Below are 16,390 nucleotides of genomic sequence, written 5' to 3'. Positions count from 1 at the left end.
AATGGCAACATATATTTTTGTATTAACTGAAAATAAGAAAAATGCTAAATCATTGTTGTTTTTTCTTAATTACTTGAAAATTAGAAAGAGTTGGATGGGTGAATATCAATGATGTCAAATTTTGGTTCTCATTTATCAAGGTTTCTATAAGTCCCTTTTGTTTAGAAGGAGTTGTGATTGAATACATAGAAATGAGACAATCGAATTTGATTTTCAATCAAGTCTTGAAACAAAAGAAACAAAACAAAAACAAAAACAAAAAATCAAACAAACAAACAAACAAACAAAGAAAAAAATCACAAAACTTTAAAAACAAAACAAACATACAAAGAAAAAAGTCACAAAACTTAAAAAAAAAAAAACAACAAAAAACAACAACAAAAAACCAAAACCAAAAACAAACAAATCATATATATTTTGACTTTTTTTCCTTTGACTTTTTTACTTATGACTTTTTATCCTGTGACTTTTTTTCTTGTGACTTTTTTTCCGTTTACCGTGTTTTAAGGACAGGAGACGCTTATAATACCGCAAAACTTGTTCCAAGCCCAAATATAAGCGAATCCAATGAAAAAAATCCATTATGAATTTTCAAGAAATTAAAATAATTTTTTTACGTTAAAACATTGAAAAATATATAAAAAAAACAATTAAGTTAAATAAGTGATCAAGAAAATTCACCTTCAGCGTTGTATTACTAGCAAAAGTGGATGTGATGCATTTTCTAGGAGGAAAAAGATAGCTACCCTCTATTGTAAATCTCTGGATCCGTCTCTGCAAAGATTTATAGCCGAGTTCGACTGTTCATATAAATCGAAAAGGCTAGCATTCTGTGTGTTGGTTGTTGTAGTATGTACGTGTTGTTTTGTTTCGTTGTTCTTTTTTATTTATTTATTTTTTTTATTTTTATTTTTTTTTGTTCCTGTCCCCTGTTTTTTTGTTTTGTTTGTTTGTTTTTTCTTTGTTTTTTGTTTTAGCTTCTTAACTTCCGTTATTCGATACGTCTTTATTATCTAAGACGATTGGGGAGTGACATTTTATGATAGAGACTTGGTAACCAGAGATCTGGTTATAGCTCATTTAGTCTTGGCTGAGATAAGTAGAAGATTTCGTACTCGGTGCTATCCAATTTTTTTGTGAAAAGGACTTCTGGTTTACTGCAGAATAATAGCTAGGCGGCTTGCATAATGTCAAAATAATCAGTCGGTTGACATGCTGACTGTTGCCGCGCGGTACCTCTTCGAAGCTCGAGAGAGACAGACGATTTCGAGCTATAAAGCAAGACAACTGACAGTGTCATGTCCTCGTAGCCAATGGTTCCCAACCATACGCAGTTCTATTGCAGGACTACGGGAGAACTAGCTAGAGGTGTTATATAAATTGTAATATTTAAAATGTTCTGGAATTGGTACATAAGCCAACGGTGGTTCCGCTTTACATTTTGATCTTGATAAATTAGTCATCCGTCATTCATGCATAAAACAAATAACTGAAGAAATCCAAGAACCTGACAATGCAGGGCGGATCTAGAAATTTAAAACAAAGGTGGGGCTCAGATCCAGAACATTGTGAAAAGGGGGATTCCAGCCTTACAAAATTTTCAAACAAAAAGGGGATGTCGCGGTCAACACTCGGAACTCTCCCAATAAACACGCCCTTTGCAATGTAAGAAGGGTTGATACCAATTATCCAATAAAAAAACAATCATGATGCTTCCGTAATTACCCTTTTTTGTTGTTACTCTTTTTAAGATTTTAAATACACCTGTATTACGTACTCTCTATATGGAATAATGCAGATATACATTGTAGACATTTCCATATATCTTTACCCTGTTACGAATAAGACACAGTATTTTGAAATTCTTAGTACAAAAATTACTTCCATTCTATTGATTTTCACGGAGATATAACAGCATTCCATACGGCTCAAACTTCATGCTAAATTCACAATAAATATCATAAGGCTCGAAATGGTGACATATTCTAGGTAGGTATACATGTAGGTAACCACATCCATTTTTTAAACCAATTTATTCAGACTCTTAAATTATGGGAAATATTTCTTGACTTTGACAGTGCCAGACCAAAATCAGTAACGGATATGGTGAAACGCAATAAATGAACCTAAATACAAAAAAAAGTAAAATACTTTCAGAGGTACTGCACCAAAAGGTCTTCAACAAGTGTAAACACATATTTATAAGTAAGCTCTGAAAGGATCCGACAACAAAAGTCATAAAATTCACGGGAACAGAACGATGACACTTCTTTGAAATAAACTAAAAAGTAAATAATGACACTAAGACATATTAATGGTCAACATCTGACCGTGGACAGGCGCATGTATGCGGTGGGGTTAAACTATTTTTATAAGGTTTTAATCACCCCTCACCCTTTAATGTAAGATCAAAAATAAACATCAAACACACCAAACAAATTCACTCAATGATACATCCAATTCCTCAACATATAGCATAATTATAGACAAAATGAGAAATCCACTTAAAAAAAAAACGCTCACAGTTACTGAAAGCTAGCTCATAACATATAAAAGAATAATAATACCATAAAAACTATCAGCATAGAAATATAATGGGTAAATACAATTCCAGTGGACTTTTTGATTTTGATAGTACATATTACAAGGATCATTTCATGAATTGAAAGTTTCTTTTTATCTATTATGGTTTTAAAGATGTTGCCTGAAACAGCTAAAAGCATTATTTTTCGCCTTTCAAGGGCAAATACTCTAACAAAAGTCTTCTGACATCTTTGATCCAAACAGACTTTTGTGGACCTTATAAAAAGGACCATTTCAGTAATTGAAAGCATTTGGCTAAACCTATCGGTTTTGGAGGAAAAAAAACTTCTGACTGACCCTTGTTCTATTTTTAGTAACAGCGGCCATGTTTTTCGACGGATCAAAATCCCCACTATCGATTTCTGCAGAATACCCTAGGAAATATTAATGCAAAGTTTAGTTCTAATTGGTCTTGTAGTTTCTTAGGAGAAGCTTTTTGAAAGAAATAACATTAAAAATAGGGAAAAACGTCGAAAAAGGTCAATTACTCAAATATGGCTTGACAGATGAGAACATTAATTTGACTGGAGATAGATCTCATCAAGCTGAACACTTTTACCCGGTCGAAATTTTGCTAATCTAACAGTTTTGGAGATATATGGGAAAACCTCTGTCTGACCCCTATGTTCTATATTTAGTAACGACAGCCATGCTGTTCGACGGATTAAAAATCCCCACGTCAGTTCTATGCAGAGCACCCTAAGGAACATTCATACCATGTTTGGTTTAAATTGGTCTAGTAGTTTCAGATTTTTGAAAGTAATAACGTTAAAAATAGGTAAAAACATTGAACAAGAGGCTCCCAGGAGCCTAAATCACTCACCTGGTTGAATTTTGCTTTTCAAGGGCAGTACATTTAACAAGAAGTTGTCCAACAATTTTGACTCAAGAAGTCTTTGGTAGGACTTATCATAAGGATCATTTTACTGATTAAAAGTTTCTTTCTGTCTATCATAGTTTTTAAAATATCGGCTGAAAGCTAAAAAAAATCTTTTATCACATTTCAAGGGCATTAACTCTTATAAGGAGTCGTTTGACAGCTTTGATCCTTTGGAGACTTTTCTAGGCCTTATAATGAGGATCATTTCAGCAATTAAAAGAATTTTGATAAACTTAACTGTTTTGGAGAAATATGCGAAACACTACTATTTGACTCCTATGTTCTATTTTTCGTAACGGATGTTTTGTTTGTTGGGGTTTAACGTCCGAGCAGCAATATTTCAGCTATATTCAGACGAATTTTGAAAACCATGTTTTTGACGAATCAAAAATCCCCATGTCAGTTCTATGCAGGATCCCCCAAGAAACATTCATACCACGTTTGGTTCTAGCTGGTCAAGTAGTGTCAGAGGAGAAGATTTTTCAAAGAAATGACATTGAAAGAGTAATCAAGGGAACCAAGGTTATAGCGGTAATCAAAAGAATGTAATCCAGGGACAAAGACCAGATATGGAAAACAGACAAACACAACAAAGAACATAAAGTAACTAAAATCATACATACAAAGTAACAAAAGTAAATGAGCAACTCGGGCTCCACTAAAAAACTGGAAGCATGGCCAGGTGCACCGGTAGGGTAAGCATCCTCTGTTTTTCTAGAAACACCCGCCGAGTTGCTCATAAAAAGTCAAGTCCGGGGTAGACAAACGAGGAAAGGAAAACTATGATCCGTTGAATAAATCAGTTTTCATGGTGCTGATGGATACAAAAAATAGCAAAAAAATGGGTAGATCATGTATGTATAGAAAAGCCGGAGGTCCTAATCCTGGCCTCCAATGTTTGCTCAAAATAAGCGTTATATTCACTAGTGTTTATAATACAATGCTAAATAATATATTTTTATTGTTTGATTGGTCATTGAGCTGCAATGTATATTGCTTTCTGAGTATTTTTCAATATATATTTCAGACGCTTTTTGAATATTTTCATTAACATTAAACATCTAAAAATATTTTCAACTTTATAATTAAGGGACGAGTCAGATTATAGAACGGTTTTGCCAATAAAGTAGACTATACCGACATGAATCCAGAGATTTTGGAAAGGGGGTTTCATTTAAGGATTAAATCTTAGGCTAGTGCATGAAAGTCACTATATTTAAAACAAGTGGGGATTCGTAGGGCGGATCAGGCGTATGTCCCAATTTTTTTTACAAATCTTTAGAAAATTGTATTGGTTCGCCCGCCCGGCCTTTAAAATTTTCTGTATATATACGCCCCTAACTTGATATCCTGGATTCGCCCTGGTTCAACCACTAACACTCCAGGATCCGACAATTGATGTACATATCTCAATCCAATGTTCAAACTAGGGTGTCTGGCCACGATCGGGAAAATTCTTCATAATATTTTCAGTAGGAATGTTTTAAACGAAGAAGGCAAAAAAAACAAGTCCAGTCAGCATGCCGTCCAGAATACTTAAAATTAACATGTCTTGCGCGGACGTCACAGAAGACACCCTTAAACGAAATTTGATTCAAACAATTCAGGGTAAGATATGAATTATCATATATATATATATGCAGTACTAAATATTGATTACATATAAAAATACTGTATATATTTAATTTCCGATAAAACTGTAAAAAAGCATTTAACTGAAATTTGTCTCTCTACAGGTAGAAAACAAGAGAGACACACAAAGCCTGACAAGAAAACGAGTATCACGATCCAAATATATTCTATTTTTTCTCACGTTTGTCAATCGATGCTAATCAATAACTACTCCAGCATCCCCCGGCGCAGGCTTTGAAGAACTATCTCCGCGGAACGTAGCCTCATTTTCATGTCAAACTCCTCATTTCCGTACAAGAGAGAAAATGGTTCGATTTGGACCGAATGAACATGTTATTCGACGCAATGGAATATACTTAGCTGTAATATGAAATGTTTTGTACATTTTCCATATATTCTGTCCACATATTTACGATTTACTTCGCCGAGACATTGTTGAATTGGGGATGTTTTGTGCAAGTGAAGGCTGACTTTCTCCGAGCTGATGGATGATTCTGACACCATGGTTCGCGGACAGGGCGGCGGGCAGACACCGGACGATCCCGGACACGGCCACTTTTTCATCAAGAAGACTTTTCATAAACCAACATACTGTCACCACTGTACTGATATGCTATGGGGTCTAATCGGACAGGGTTTTGTATGCGAAGGTAGGTCCCCCCGCCGAACAGCCGGTGGTTGATCTCCCTGTAATAATTACATAGGATTCATTAATTTTACACCTTTAATGAGCTCGTCATGCATGACTTCCCGCAGGTACAACTGCAACGTTGCCCAGAGCGTGTACAATCACAAAAAAATATTTAAAATTTTTCGTCTATTTGTGTGTAAACACAACCAGTATTTGGAATAAATAATGTAAAATGGCTCTTCCAGTGTCCTGTAGAATTTTGTAAACAATTGCCCAAATCATTGAATGTCCCCCTCAAGTGTGATCAGTATTTCACCCTGTAGTTAATTGCATTATGGATTTTTTGCATAAATGTGGCAATTATACACACAATATAAAGAACATACTGTTGTGACCTCATTTAAAATGCACTGTACATTTGCATATTAAGTGATAAGCTATTTTGAATAAATATTATAAAAACTGTGATTTTTTTCACAGTGTTTTTACATTTTAGAATAATTTAAAGGCAGATTTATTGGTATTGACAGAATGGTTTCATTGTTAAATCATTTTAAGTTGAAAGGAATCACTCCTCTTTAATTTATGATAGAACATTAGAAAAAAGGGGGAGGTTGTAACACAATATTTTCATTGCAGGCCATTACTGATTTTTTTCACTAAATATTTGTCACTTTATTCGTATTCATGTTATGATCTTTATCAAGAAACTACAAAGATGAAGATATTCATGCTCCATGTTAAGGATCTCTTAGCATACCTTATGTATTTGAGATTAGTAACCAATTCCTAGACTTATACATTAAAACGAATTCAAGACCCATGACACAATATTACATGTATCATAACTACTCAACAGCATGTTGTCTAAGCATGAAAAAAAGACAAAAACAATGACTAAAATAACATGTCAAATTTTGAAAATACTGTTGAACCTTCCATAAAATGGTGAAATAGTTGACATTGTCTACAGATTAATGCAGGGACACACAAGGCATTAATGTAGGAAAGAATGACATACATGTAGACTGTTTTGTTTTAACTGTGTACTAGTCTTTGTGCATGTCTAATACACACTTCCATGGGGAAAATTATTTTGTTCTACCTTATGCCCTTTATCACAGAATTACAATTGTATGTGTCTGTCACACAAGCTCCTGCATTTTCACCCCCACATCCCTTGCAGGACAGATAAAATGGTCTATTGTAGTAATATACAAATAATGCATAATTTTTGTAATATTACTCCCAAAAATGATTTTTTAAAATTTTATCTTTTGGGATGGAGTCAAAATTTTATGAAAGTGCATGTACAGTGTACAAATATTCTGTTTGAATAAAGTACTCTAGATGACATCTATATATACTCCTGTGATACAGTTACTTTTGTTAGCAAAAGTTTGAACTGTAGTTGACAGTTGTAGGAAGATGCAAGCTACATTTTTCTAAGAGTAGGCTTCTGTTTCAGAGGAGAGTTTAGGCCATAGACTCTTCACTTTGTTCAAATGATGATTGGGGGTTTTTATGGTCTTGACTTTCCTTATGGATCTCGCATGACTGCCCTTTACGGGGATTCTGTTAGTAATGCCAGTTAGTAGTAGAAGGTAGCAGAGCACACCCTTCGGGATACCTGACCGTAGAACTCAGAGAATGTCATACTAGAGGCTGGGCTGCTGTGTTGATGCTCTGGCCTACTCCCAGACCCCATGTGGGACCAAGAGCGTTTCCCCACTCTAACTGTTTGGGAGTACATCAGCGTACAGAGTGACTTTGTTCATATTGCCCTTTGCACTATTTATAGGATGAGGTAGCAATATAACCTCCCTGTATACTCTTGGAATTGTTTGGTATAACAAAAATGGTTAATCTATATCCTGATTCCTCAGACTTTTGTTTATTCATTTATTGTCAAGTGTATACATGTATGTCCAAGAGAAAATTACTCCACTGTGATGAAAATGTCAGCCCAAGGCCACCCATTGGTCTTCAATCAATGATGAGGAAATCCTCATACCACAGGGTAGGCTGCAGCTGGCCCCAAAATATTATACAGAGTTGCCTCTATATACTCAAGTAACATAAATAATAAACTATAGGTGAAAATGAAACAAGACATACAGAGGCCAGAAATTCCTGACTTGGGAAAGGTGCAAAAAATGATTGTTTGTCCTGATGAATTATGCTATCTCTGCATGAATTTACAATTTTTATTTTCATTTTTGTAAAAAAGATCTTGAAGTAATGTATTATTATTATAATGTATTTGAGGAGGAGTGGCTATAATTGACCAAGAAGTTCTCAGGGAAAGTTTTGAAACTTAAGAGTTATTGCCCTTGAAGTAGTTTTGAAACTTTAGAGTTATTGCCCTTGAAGTAGCTGTTAATTATACATTTGTGCGTGTGATGTCAAATTTGCAATATAAAATGTTAACAATTAAACAGTTTACAACTTGAAGTTGGATCTAACTTTAAGCACATCTGATACAATATACATTAGACATTTCTTCTTCCTGTTCTATAAAGTATACACATGTTAAAATGTTCATAGTACAAAGTGTATAAAATTTCACTCTGTCTATTTAAAAATTCCTTAATTTAGTTACTCAGAGTAATATTTCATTCATCATTATAAAATGTAAAATGTACACTGATACATTATGAACATAAATCCCATTGAGCCAAATTACAATGTATGAAATGTACATGTAGAACCCTCTCTAATTCCTACTCTTCAAGTGGGTGTAAAAATTCCATGGAAACATGTGTCAGTGTTATAATGAATGAAATATTTGTTGCCAAGAATTGTTGATACTAATTGAACTAGGAAGATAAAATGATAGTAAACTGGCTCGTTCAGGAAATGTAAAAAGTATTTTGTCAATGGCCTTTAAGTGGTTAAGAGTAAAGTAGTAACATTTCAAATGCCCATCTGATCATATAATAAAGCATGGGATTTCCGGTGACAAGATTGGTATGTGATGTACTGATGAAATATGGCTTTATATACATACAATGCAGCTTATTTTTCAGCAATTCATACTTTTTCTCTGTGAAGTTTCTTACAGAATTTTTTTTTCAGCTAAATAATAATATATCTGTCAACAATGAAATCGTGTGACACTTTCTGATTTGGACTGAAATTAACACCATACATTCACATTATATCTGAATTTGAACTTGAATAATTGAATTTGAGTTAAAGTTGAAATTAATGGGATAAGAAGTTCTACTGAAACCCTCCCCAGGGACATCTCTTTTAAATGATATTTACACATTCTTTTTATACCTATATGAAGTGTGATCTTGTGGCTGTTATTTCAACATTTCTATCTTATCAGTAAAAACTGGGATGTTGCAAAATTCCTCCAAGACAACAACTACTATGTAATTTAAGTGAAACCTGTCTAAAGTGAACCCCAGTTAACTGAAATATGTATTCTGTCAGGACAGATGTCTGGTTTATACAGGATGATAATACATTGCACTTAAAATTGAGGGGTGCCAGCAGAAGTTTGAAGTAGTCAGAGTTTTTTGTTTTCTTCAGGGTTCAATTTAGATAGTTCACACCAGAATTAAATCTTCAATGTGATCCCCTTTTTATTCTTTTAGTGTTTTAAGATCAGCAATGTAACCGTGCCAAGTGCCAGTACATGTATATGAAAGTACTATGCTTTGTATAGATGTGGCATACTTTGGATCAATGTCATCTGTAGCCCTATTCAGGCACAACTTTTCTTGGTTTTCGTAGGTAAGGTAAACCTCAAAATTTAGTTCCCAACAAAAGGAGAATCCCATTGATGTGACCCACAAATTTGTTTTTTTTCTCTAATCCACGAAAATTGGTTTCCACGAATTAAAGTACTTTCGCAGTAATTAACATATAACATGTTTTGACCTAGTCATCAATGTACATTTTGTTCATATAAAAGAACTTAACCTGATAATATTATTCTCTATATTTCAGTATGTAATTTCGTTGTCCATGAGAGATGTTTGAAGACGGTTGTTTCTCCATGTTCAAGTATTGCTACAAATTTAATCAAGGTGAGTTTAATGGACACAATAAACATGATCTGTATCCCGCGGTTTTTGCAAAGTTCTGAAAGACAATCTATATATTCAGTCCTGTGGAGACCATTGATGAAAATTATATATTTTCCTGTTCGTTTGATACTGAAAATTCTTTCAACTGAAAGATTAAGTTGACATCACAAATAAAATTACATTGTTTCTCTGATGTATAAAGGTTATTAAAGACCAATTTGGGGTAAGAATTACAACTTTGAATTCATGTATGCAGAACATCCAGATCACTAAAGTGGTTCAAACATGATTTTCCCGGTCTCTAAACTCAAAACAAAAGTATCAGTTCTGGAACTATATTTTTAGTTCTGACGGTGGGTCTGACACTAAGACTGACTCTCATCACTGTCTTGAGTTCTGTAGCTTATGACACTGTTGCTTTTTTTTGATAGAAAATGCTTAAATAGTGGAAAATGGAATTATTTGATACGTGGGAGGGGTATTTTATGTTCCTAATTTTCATGTACACCTCATCATGTGGATCACACTAGTTTCTTTGAAGTTCCAAGAAATTCAAATAAAGTTTCCCACAATTCGAGTCTCCTGTTATAGTTGGTCGGTGCTATGACTTTCATTGGTCAGGTATCTCAATTATTTCCATATCCAAAGAACTACTGACGAACCTGTCTGAAGTGACCTTCCAGGGGAGAACAAAATGGTCAAGAGATAGGTTGTCTTTATATTCATGTACAGCTTAATTTTACAAGGAATTCACTACATAGGGATATTCTAATCATATTCTTTTGACAGGTTATTGCTGAATATAGGTGGTCGATAAAACCTGTGGTATCAATAGTTCATAGAAAATTATTTAAAAATACTAGTCATGATAATGTAATTGTTTAACTGTTTTTGGGGCACAAATCATCACTATTCTGGGGTTTAAATTTGCATTCCAGTACAAGTATTGTTGACTATTTGAGTTGTCCCCCCTTTAATCCTTTTATTGTAGGGAAGTGTTTTGCAACCGTGATTGTCAATTGATGGTAGATCTTAAAAAAACCTTTAAACTCATTTTGCATGATCTAAAGATGTGTTTTTATTGAAACCTTCTGAATTTAAGGAGGTAGACCTAGGATAAGGCACGAGACCACATTTAATTTTCAGGTGCATTTCAATATACACATTTGAGCAGATTAAAAAAATTCCATCAGTGCAAACTGAATAAAACTTCTCTGGCCTAAAGATATGTACAAACAGGATTTTATATATAAATTGTAGAAAATTTTACCTTCATTTTCTGAAATTAATACATATAACTCGGAGATGGGGTAAACATGACAAATGAACTGAGTTAAAAGTCCTAAATTTTAACCTTCTTTCACTGAACCAAATCACAACTTTTAGTCAGAATTGATTAATGAAAAAAATCCCATGTAATTTTAACCTATTTTCTACCAATTAGAGGCAAAACTTCAGCAAATAAGTTTCCAGTAAAAATATAAAAAAATGTGGAAGGTACCTACTACCAAAGTTGGAACTATATTCGTATATAACGAAAACCAAGGGGAATTGTGTTCTCGTACCGTAAGGGACATAACTTATGAAGTCAATGATATGTTTGTATCATATTCAATTTCATCAAAGGCTATCAAGCTTTCATATGACACAGAATGAAATCAATCTAAGTTACTTTGATGCTTACATGACATTGATATAAAATGCTGAATACAAATGTTCCAGTGATTTTTAATAGTTATGTCCCTTACCCTAGGTGTACTTCCTTAAGACCAGTAGAGTTACTCTTAAGTAAACATGTCAAAACTGAAAGTAGCAGTGTGATGTCAGATCTTGCTACAAATTTAACACTTGCAATTTTTTGTTTAAATGTAACTGACTACACAACCACCCCACCACTTCAAGATGGTATTTATTTATAATGTGTAATGTGTGAATTATGTGATGTGTGTTAACTTGTATTTGAAAAGTCTTACTTTATGATATTTTGCAGAATCCAGTAGCTCACTGTTGGTCAGAGCCAAGTCACTTTAAAAGGAAATTCTGTAACGTTTGTCGACGGAGGTTAGAAGATAGTCAAGCTATTCGATGTGAAAGTAAGTATCCTTTTCAGTACCTGTATGTGAAAAAGCTCGCAAAATTTTAATCATTGCTCTACTAAGGCCTAAAAAAATTCTTAGTTTCCCATAACCCGAACGACGGTATTTTTCCCTGTCGACCTTCAAAAACATGTATACCATAATTAATGAACATACATTGTATTTGCAACAATTTATATTTATATTTATCTTTCCTGTTCAATTAATTTGATATACAGATGACTTCATTTTCCATGAACTTATTGACTATTCTGTTGTGATTGTAGTTTGTGAATATTATGCACATGAGGACTGCCAGGATTTCTGTGTGAGTGATTGTAAAGAATGTGCTACCTATGGTCCACATAAGGTATGAATTACACTTAACTTAGGTTTAACTTTAACTATTTTGGTAACTTACATGTTTATAGTAAATCTTAATATGATTTTAGGCTATGCTTATGTGGGGCAGGACTGTTTTTCCTCTATTAATCTTTTTATTATGAGCAATATCACAAAGAGAAATGTGTGGAGCTTCGTATGACACTTCCTGTCCGTCTGGGTCAAAAATTATCATATCCAAAATACGTCACTTCTGATAGAACAATATGAGCAATTCTTGTTTCATAGCATCGGACATTGCTGATGCTCCATTCCTAGAAGTTTTTCCATCGGCATACATTAATATCCCTAAGACAACTATTATATAAAACATTATAGCTTGGAAAAAGTACTTTTTATTGGATGTGATATGAAAAAAGCTCAACACTCGAAACTATACCTGACTTTACTTGAAAGATGTGAATGCTAATTCTTATAAAAACCCATAACACAATAACGTAGCCATTATGCTTTCCTTTTAAGTTTTTTTCACTGAGAAGAAAATGTTTTGAAAACATCAAAACCTTAATATTTTCAAGAAGGTTATCTGTTATTAACACATAATCTAAAATTTTAGCTTAATAGACCACAACTTAAACTTTGGTAGCCAATACAGTTCTTAAGCCTACACCAAATACTAGGGGCCTTTGTCAAGTGGGCTCCTGCTAATATCATACCCGGTCCGGATGTTAAAAGAATAGGCCTGCAGCAGCGCTAAGCTTGTCGTATAAGGCGACTAAATAGTGCTCAGAAACCTAGCCGGGGGCTAGGCGCTCTGCCCACAGAGCAACTGGGATGTGTGCCCCAGGTGGTGGAATGGGGTACCCCTGGCGTGTTACATGCTGGGGTTGTCAGGCTATAATACGGAAAACCTGACCGCAAACCATAGTGATGCACCGTGTTGGGAAAGATGCCACGTTCCTTGCACGTTAAAGAACCCTGCTGTGGTATTCGATAGGAGTAGGAACCTTTGCGCTCCGCCACAGGAGGCTAAATTGCCCGACCTTACCCATCCCCCCCCTTTTTCCAGTGGCAATCCAAATTTGTCGACCCTATTGTCCTTGTGTCCCATCCTTTTTTTTTCATTTCATGTTCATTTTATCATCCATTTCATGTTCATCGTCTGAATATAGCTGAAATATTGCTGCTCGGACGTTAAACCCCAACAAACAAACAAACAAAAACTAATTTCATACCCAATTTAATGAGGAATCTCCTTTTATGACAATTTCTTCTTCTTTTTTTCTCACTAGAATGCGGCACAGTTCCATCACTGGAGAGAAGGAAACCTTCCAGCTAACTCTAAATGTCTTGCTTGTAAGAAGACATGCTGGTCCTCTGAATGTCTGTCAGGAATGCGATGTGAATGGTGTGGAGTTACGGTAAGTCTGTTCATATGTTGCTTGAGGTATGTCAGTTCTTATTTCACCATCAGTTGGTCAGCTCAAATATTGCCTGATATGTAAATGGTGCGGAGTACAGTAATTCAGCTCTAATTTTGCCTAAGGTGTGAATAGTCATTCTTTATGTTGTCAGGAACATGAATAGTTTAGAGATATGGTAAGTTAGCATTAATGTTGCTGTAGTTTTGAGTGATCATATCTGATGGTGCCTGGGATTTGAATGGTGTGGAGATAAGATAGGTCAGCTGGATAATGTTGCCTGAGATGTGAATGATCAATTCTTTTTGCCCAAGATGTTACAGATAGTCAGCCTTAAAGTTGCCTGAGGTTTGAATGGTCACTTTTGATGTTGCCTGGGATGTGAATGGTCAGCTCAATTGTTGCCGGAAATGTGAATGATCACTTCAAATCTTGCTTCTGATACTGTGCATCAGTCTGCAACTGATAAAGTGGATGCCAACCTGAAATACTTATAGTGAATTGAAAAGAGTGGAAGTACTTTCAACGATATTCTCCAAGCAGATTAAGAACAAATTTTGAGTTCTGCAGAGGTTCCATGGCAAAAAATAGGATTTTTCTTTATGGTAGAGCAGGATGATACCTGCAAAGCAGTTTAAATCACCAAGATGCTTTTTCTAGAAATGTATTGAAATCGTTACTTCTCAATTTCAATCTGTTATAAACATTGTAATTTATTTGTTGACCGGCCAATAATCCAAACTATTGAGAATTATTTAATGATTAAAATTTATTTTACATTAGGCCCATGCTAGCTGCCACCGACTCCTGCCAACAGAATGTAACTTTGGTAGTATGCGGGAAATCATGCTTCCTCCAAACTGTTTAACCATTCCTCGAATGGATGTTCCCATGGAAACCATTCTGGGGATCAACCGAAGGGGAGACAGTAAGTAATACATCTATGTTTCCCTGTAGTAGGATGATAAGTTCTGTACTAAAATTGAGTTTAAATCCAATTGGATAAGTAGTGATGTGACAAAATACAATTACTTCTGTAAAAATCAAAAAAAAAAAAAAAAAGCCTAAAAAACATCCCAAAATTGTACATTTCATATAAAGAACCAAAATTATCTACAAATATCTCAAAATTGTACATCAAGCATTTCATATAAAGAACTGAAACTATCTACAATTAAGTAGCTGTCTACCTAAGAATCGTGCAGGGGTAATTTTGAGTCAAAAGTTTTTAACATCATGTTCAGAATGCTTTTGGATATTGAGATTCACCATAGGTTTAACATAACTTTCTCCTAGTGGCAGGAAAAAGTCACCAAAATTCACGAACATTTTCTCATGAAGGGAGGTAACTCTTAATTTTGTTCTTTCATTCTATTATAACCTTCAGTTCTAATATGTTTTACATGATGGTGTCCTTGGAAAAATCACTGGTCATCAATTAAATGAGTTTAGCTTACAACAGTCAAAAATGAAAGTATATGTTTTTTTTTCAAATGATTCTTATATTCAGATTTTATATAATTCTTTCAAAGACAGCTACATGTACTTAGACTCATTAAATCTACCAATCTTAAAACTAGTTATCAATCATTTCACCTTTACATGAAATCTGACTATGAGGCTATTTGACACTAGTGCTTGAAGTAAAAATAGGGAAAGAACCTTTTTAATCAGTTATTATTACATGTGTTATTTTAGCAATCCCAGGTAAATGAAGATTGTATGGAAATGCATGCTTTCATTGTCTTAGAATGTTTGCCTTATATTGTGTGTTGTTTGAATGTTTTTTATAAATTGTAACCTCTTTGAATGAATATATTATCATGCATCAATAAGGTACCTTTAGGCCAAATAAAAATTATTTTATGGTTCTCATGCTCTCCCTCTTTTTAGAGGGTGCATCATTGCCTATATTTATATATGACCACAAAAATAATCCAGTTGAATAGTTGTATGGCATTATTGTCCTTAACCAATTAGTGTCTTTAAAGTAAATTGAGGGTCTTTATGGAAATGTTCCACTAAAGGAAGGATCAAGCTATGCCCTGCAGTGCACTTTATTTATTCCCATTTTAACTTTTGAAAAAGATTAACAGAATTTAGTGGTATTAGTGAAATAGCATACCAAGTATTTCCAGCCACATGTAATTTCTTTCTTTTCACTAACTACCAAATTAAAGGGCCCCAAAAAATCATGTATTTATTTTTATATACATTTACTGCTTTTAATAGTTCACTTGTAGATGATTATATTGCAAATGCAAGCAGTGTATTCAAACCCACTGCTTCCTGTCTGAACTGAAATCTGTGGAACCATTGATTTACTTTGTTTTAAGCAAAACTGCTTTTAAGCACTTCGTAAAACAATTTCGAAGGATAACTTGTTTGGGAACAACCATTTGTTTTTTTAAGAAGGGAAAGATGGGAGCAACCATTTTTTTTAATAAGAAAGTAAAGGCCGCAGAGGTTAGGATGAATTTTACTAGCATTCAGAACAAGGCCAGGCAATTAGTCGTATGTAGAAAAGCTAAAAATGATGTACGTTAAAAATCAACACCAAAATTGTGGGAAAAATTAAATACCTTATTTCTGAAAAAGAATATGTGTAGTTAGTCCAGCAAGTAAGGCCATGTTTGCATATATTGTAAAATATATTTGAAAGTTGGAAGTAAGTAAAGCAGGTACTTAATATTTATTGGTTAAATACAAGTCATTGATAGAATCAGGCAAAATTTGATCAATGTTTATCATGAATTTCAAAAATGCCCAGATGCAATGGTACA

The 16,390-nt window shown here is 34.1% G+C and overlaps 1 protein-coding gene across 6 annotated transcripts in view; it reads left to right on the top strand.

Annotated features, from left to right (window-relative positions):
* The first annotated feature begins 5,386 nt into the window (after positions 1-5,386).
* The window catches only part of LOC148598386 (diacylglycerol kinase theta-like), a 35,729-nt gene continuing 24,725 nt past the window's right edge, over positions 5,387-16,390 (top strand). For 5 of the 6 annotated variants that reach the window (XM_088561780.1, XM_088561778.1, XM_088561781.1 and 2 more), the window contains exons 1-6: positions 5,388-5,745; positions 9,690-9,769; positions 11,760-11,862; positions 12,132-12,214; positions 13,479-13,607; positions 14,391-14,535. In XM_088561780.1, the coding sequence (XP_088417906.1) occupies positions 5,580-5,745; positions 9,690-9,769; positions 11,760-11,862; positions 12,132-12,214; positions 13,479-13,607; positions 14,391-14,535 (706 nt within the window). In that variant the 5' untranslated portion in view covers positions 5,388-5,579. Of the gene's footprint in view, positions 5,746-9,689; positions 9,770-11,759; positions 11,863-12,131; positions 12,215-13,478; positions 13,608-14,390; positions 14,536-16,390 lie in introns of all 6 variants that reach the window. The other variant, XM_088561782.1, reaches the window with a different exon arrangement.

The sequence above is a fragment of the Perna viridis genome, chromosome 14, assembly GCF_037379345.1.
Source record: "Perna viridis isolate PV_CMFRI_1.1 ecotype Kerala chromosome 14, ASM3737934v1, whole genome shotgun sequence".
NCBI classification, from domain to species: domain Eukaryota; kingdom Metazoa; phylum Mollusca; class Bivalvia; order Mytilida; family Mytilidae; genus Perna; species Perna viridis.
The sequence above is the reverse complement of the archived record's forward strand: the minus strand, read 5'-3'. Positions and strand labels throughout refer to the sequence as shown.